At 33.7% G+C, this 6229-nt stretch overlaps 1 protein-coding gene across 5 annotated transcripts in view; it reads right to left on the reverse strand.

Annotated features, from left to right (window-relative positions):
• osp (myosin phosphatase Rho interacting protein outspread) overlaps positions 1-5174 on the reverse strand; it is a 310065-nt gene extending 304891 nt beyond the window's left edge. For 3 of the 5 annotated variants that reach the window (XM_073087443.1, XM_073087441.1, XM_073087440.1), the window contains exon 1: positions 4679-5174. In XM_073087443.1, the coding sequence (XP_072943544.1) occupies positions 4679-4795 (117 nt within the window). In that variant the 5' untranslated portion in view covers positions 4796-5174. The remainder of the gene's footprint in view (positions 1-4678) is intronic. The other 2 variants (XM_073087444.1, XM_073087442.1) reach the window with 1 other exon arrangement.
• Between the last annotated feature and the right edge of the window lie 1055 nt (positions 5175-6229).

The following is a 6229-nucleotide window of genomic DNA, read 5'->3' on the forward strand; positions in this document are numbered from 1 at the left end:
ACTGCTGTTATTAGGTAGAAATAGGTGTGACGATGGTGCCGCCGGAGTCGAACCACAAAGGGTTCTACCACTTTCTAACTAAATTCAGGTATCAATGACCGATTGACAAAATGTAACGTTAAACATGTGGCTTAGAGATAGGTACACATGTATTGTCTTTGAGGTTTGAGATTCAATGTATTGACTTATTGAGCATGCTTGTAGAATAAGAAGTTGTCAATGTACTAACAAAACAGATCTAGATAGATGTTTCCGAAGAAAGCCTCTGAGTTGACAGCCACACGGTCATGTGTGTATTCTGTATGTGTCCTCGCTCTCCTAAAATCTCGCTACAAAGTATCGGTCAAACAACAACCTTTTGAATAGTTTATGCCAGATGTGAACATGTCCATTTATATCGATCAAGGTGCGTTATTGGAAAAAAAATATGGCGGCCATTTAACTGGCTCGTGTCTTAAGTTCATTTACACGGGCCTTTAGCACTCCCAGGTTTTTCTCCTAGGCCTTTATTCTTCGTCAAAATTAAACATATTGTATAAATGCGGTTTGTTACTCAAAACGTACAAAAGGCATGATCGGCAGCTGATGTCTTCTGTACTTTATGAAAGTGCTAACTACCTACTACATGGTAACAAGTTAGTGTATGCCCAGACGAAATGGGTCTTGGCACTGCAATTTCTATTGAATAATATTCTATTCTGGTTATGAGTGTTATGACCATTAACTTCTGGCCAGATTTACGAGAAATTTTCTTCGAAAACTGTGTAATGTAAATTGTATTTGACATAAGTTCTCGTTTTATCAAAACAAGCAATTTTGTAAATTACTTGTTACATAAGGACTTTACTATAATCCAAAAATCACCAAACTTGTCTATCTCGCCACATTTTAAGAGAAATTTATGGTCGATTCCGTCCCATATTAATAATACAATATAGATAATGAATATTCCAATTCGACGGACGGAAACGTTTTTAAAGGGAAGAACGTAAATGTAGCATAATTCTTTGCAGAACAAGCACGATTAGTCAGACGTTCTATTTGCGATCCAAATTTACGCACGCGTAGGGATCGACGGTCCCTTTATCGTGCTAGCGACGAAGACATAAAAGCCATGTTTGGTTCGCCATAGACACAAATACCATAGAGCAGGACTATGTTGCTCCGCGCATCCTGCTCGGGCAACGGGATCGGAATGATGCGTTAAGTGACCTCTACGAGCGGTTAATCAGTTTGAACTTGGAATCTTAAGGTTTTTATTGACTGGACGTTATGCAAATTGAATTAATGGAAGTCGTCAAGATTTCCGTTTATTTTTCTTCTTGTTGTGTTTATTTTAGTATTGAAAGAGACGTTAAGAGTTAAATACAATACGATATCTTATATATATATATATATATATATATATATATATATTACTAATCTAGCCTAATTTCATTTTTACATTTAATTCAAACTATAAAAATACTTAATACCTATACTTTTAAACCGATTTTATTTGCTTTGTTAGCCTAAAGCTATATAAAGTTTATGCCTTCTAGGTTCATAGTTACGACGACTATATTCTGCGATATATACAGCACAAACAAAACATCAGGTGTTATTGAAACAAGTTGAACCGTTCTCCCTTCTAACCGTCCAATGTTTCAGTCAGTCAACACCATACATAAATAAACCGAAATGCGACGGGCCGACAGGAATCAAAATAGATTACTGTAAACGCGGCAAAATGGTGACTCCGGCGCATAAATCCTGTCCATATCCTGTTCGTTACATTTATGCAAATGAATCAATCATAGGAACATGTTATAAGTCGTTTGCATGAGTTGCATGGATGATAAATTTTGCACCTACGTCCATTCCAGTTCGTAACACACCTACAGTGTCTTTTTATAGTCGTCTTATTTTTTTGATCCATCATTTGTTGATTAGAATAACAATCTGTTCAGTGTAATTACGAAATTCAACGAATTACAATCCAATAATTTCAACGCTGTATTATCATCAACAACTCTTTACAGTAAAGGTGTGTAAGAAATATAAAAAGTAAGTATTTTGAAATAGTAATTCTCCAATGTTTCTAAATAACTTTGGTATATTTCAAAGCCAAATTTAACCATTTGCCAGAGCCATCCTCCAATAGAAGAGCGGCAGTAATTGAATATTTCATAGGTAGCAAATTCGTTTTATGCTTCCATAGATAAAAATATATTATTAATTTTGAGTAGTTACATTTTTTCCAGTTAATTTAGGTGCACATTGAATTTGCAAACTGAGAAAGCATGGAATAGAAAGCCTTAATCATAGAATAAAGTAATACGTAATTTAACAGTAATTTATAACTTATTAAAGAGCACAAAAGTTATCAAAGTCCGAGTTACCTTGTAAATTGTTAATAAGGCAATTTGACGGAGTTAACAACAACAGTTTACAATATTTATTTATACAGTGATACAATCGAACAACTTGTCGGTTATGAAACGCAAGGAATGTGAATTAAGGAATTTTCATACTCTAGTTTCGACAGTGAGATTATTATATTGGCTTAAAGTATTATGAAGTTCAATGATATTTTATTCCTCAGTCACATTACTGAGCGAAGTAAAGCGAATCGAATAGAATTTATAATCCAATCCCAGTTGGATTGGATTATAAATTTTAGGATATATTTCGTAAGGGAAAAAACTTTTGTAATGATTTCTTACTTTTATAGTTTAAGTTGGTTTACTTAAGTGAAATTTTACTTACAAAATTATACTTTCTGAAAATTTTACTTGTAACTACTAATCTATGCTTGTACTTAACTAGAAACCTATATCAATACAACCAGTTGATTTGGATTGCAAAAAAACGTAATTCATAGATAATATTACATATGATGCCATAATCGTTTGTGAAATCAACTTTCCCGAATAGTATTTATCGTCAATTTTCGTGCATACGGCGTATACCTGATTGCATATCTTTTGTCGCATGTCGTTGGGGGTGCAACAAACAAGGAATAGTAAAATACTGTCGGACCTATTATTTTGCAGCCACCGAATTATTTGCAGCATTGGCTAACCATTGTGCAACAGCAATGTCTCGTAAAATATGAGATACTTAACCCACCGAGACTTTTAAACATGGAATGCAAAATTGGCGCCAAGACAAACTGTCACACCGTTCCGTGCCACGATTACATTGTTGATATTTTGAAGATACATATATGAATTTGGTTTATTTAGTGAATTTATTTTTATATTATTTTTTATTTATTTTTGTAGTTTTTTTCTCTTTTTATTGTTATAATATTATTGAAGAGTTGATTTGAGCTTTAAATATTTAACACCTTTATCATAGATTTTTAGTAATATACCTTCGATCACTAATAAGAACAATATACCTAATTTATGCTCTTTACTTCACATAAGGCTGTATGGATAACCAATGTATACAAATTTAATTCATTAAAAATATGGATGCCTAGACGGTCTTATTAGTTATTATTGCTCTGTTCCTTTTTAAAATAATTATAGATACTGTATGTGACTGTCCAGAATTTAGAATCTAAAAAAAAAATACAAACGATAGATCTGTAAGATTAACGTAAGCCATAACTGGTAAGTACGTTTTGTTATTTGTTCCACCATTTAAAACTAGATTGACAATGAAATATACATTGCAAATGTACCTTAAAGATTGAATTATCAATAGTAATAACCCACTGAAATTGATTAATGTTATTAAGTAACTTGTCGACCTTAGTGAGGTATTAAAATAAATTATGGTTCGAGGCATTCCTTCCACATTAACTGTTAGTTTTCCGTTTGATAAGAAAACAACCAAATATTGCGCCATGGCTGAAATAATTTCACCACAGAGTAAAAATGTTTTAATTGTAAAATTTCCATTGAAAATAGAATGATGTCTGTAGACATTAAAAAAACGGTAAATTACCACATTTTGGCTTCGAAAGATTTTTTAAATTTCAACTCGAAATAACAGGCATTACATTGTGTACCTGGATTAGCTGATTCTTCATTGAGATCAGATAAGGATATTGTTAGATTAAAAATAGGTACCAATTTCTAATAAGGTATCAAATTAAGGATTATTTTTATTAGCGATTTATTATTAAGTAATGACATCATTAATATAATTACCTTGTATAGATTAATTAATGTAAATGATTTCGAGTTACAAGATACGGATATGAAAGATTTTTTGCAAAGCTGATAAGGAATTTGCCGTTATACTTTTGCTATACCTACTCATATAAAATCCCTATTATGTAAGAAATAATAAAAGTGTTTCTGTACGCATGCATTTATATGAGAAGTTAAAATAGGTCTTTGGATTTACTTGTTATTTTCCTATTCCCCGTATTTTTTTTTATTTTCGATGTCTACTCCGGACATAAGTTACATCTTACTTTATACAGTTTATAAAAGCTGATTTTAGTAGAACCTTAAGTATTTCGAAATACCCACAGTGTTCTTACAGTTTTTTAACGCACTACAGTCAGCAGTCCGTTAGATCAACAACTAAAGACACAAGAGTGGTCAACCCACGCACACATGCACATGTTATAGAATACACCTACACATGAATCCCGTTCGTGTTGTTGATTAGAGTTTGTAGGTATGATCGGGTTAATGATGCCTTGCCGAATTAAAATATTTTCGAGTATACATACCCGATTCGACTCCAATGCTTCGGCACTATGCTCCTCCTTCTGTCGGAAGCAATTAGTGCACTTGCTCTTGTTGAAGATGTTTGGTGCAAATTTCCTGCAATCCGATCGCCCAGACATGTTGTCAGAGGTCAGGGTCAATTCAGCGTTCACTATGTCACCGTGCACAGCATGGTGGTACTGTAAAACACCCACACTAGACGACTATTCGCCTTTTTTTAACCGAACACGTAGTTTATCACGCGCGCACCCACCGGTGAGTGAGCTATCAGCAAAATCACTGCAAGTGAAGTGAACGCTAGCGTCAAACAAAAACACAACCACAACACAATCTCCTTCGGCAACCGAACACCGAAGAAGTCGAACAATCGCGTAAACAATATTCGTATATTCACGTCAAAATAAACATCGATTTTACAACGAACACGCGGAGATCGCGAGCGCGCAGCGACACGACCGCCCGTCCATTTTACATCTGATAGAAAAGTAAGCACAAGCAGCGAACTGTGAGTTGTTGTTTTACAACTTCTCTTTTCTTGTATGTGTCGGTACTGTCATATAAATTATCGTTGTGTGCACGGTACGCTTGTAGTGGTGTGTTTGTACATCTCGCTCATTTCGTACGAAAAGTTATATATGTGTCCCTTTCGCACATTTCATTAATTATATCGGTTGGTCGTAGTGACATCTATTGGTGATTTGATCGAACTACTTGGATTTGCAGTGCAATGATAACCTAAGTAGTGACTTTTCGAATTAATTTATATTGCGGCGCTAGATGGCACTATTATAACTTTACCTATTTTTAAATACATTTGTCCAATAGTCTCTAGGTATCATTATACACATAGGTAAAAAATAGAGCCGACACAAGACTGGTTTTAAGTTATTGGTCCTGTTAAAATAAATGTATCAGCATAAAATACTACAAATGTCTGTGTCTCGTTAATTCACCTTTTCTTTAGTAAACGTTAATTAATATTAATATTCAGGCCCAGCGCAACTTCAGGACTACTATCATTACTAATCTATGACTACTATCTACTTTTATAAAAAGTAAAACTGTTTAACTATTTACTGGGGTCCTGGGCCTTCAGCTTATTGAAGTGGGAGTTTTAGTACTAGGTATCACGAGTGAGGTGATGGCACTAATAGCTAGCATTTCGATTAACGTCAATTGTTAGGATAATAGAGGTAGGTAGGATATATGACCTATATAGAATAATTAGATCGTCTTCGTAGGCATGGCCATAAAAGAAATCTTAAACAAATCGCGATTAGCCGTTGTTAAAGCCGTATTCAGTAATTAAGGATAGACATTTCGGTATTCAAATCTCTGAAATCAAAACGCTTTATACGTTAGCAAAATTAGCTGTGAACGAGTCATGTTGTAGTTGTATAGGTTTTTGAAAAATAAGTTGGGAAAAATAAGAGTAGGTATTAAAATTTTTCAAACACGCCTGAAAAAATCTTTGTTACGATCAATATGTAAGTAAGGAAATTGTAATTTATATTTTATCACATCATTTTGAACAGTGCCTTTTATTTATTTAG

This window comes from Epargyreus clarus, unplaced genomic scaffold, assembly GCF_041222505.1.
Source record: "Epargyreus clarus isolate Ecla_fem2 unplaced genomic scaffold, WU_Ecla_fem_2.2 ptg000026l, whole genome shotgun sequence".
NCBI classification, from domain to species: domain Eukaryota; kingdom Metazoa; phylum Arthropoda; class Insecta; order Lepidoptera; family Hesperiidae; genus Epargyreus; species Epargyreus clarus.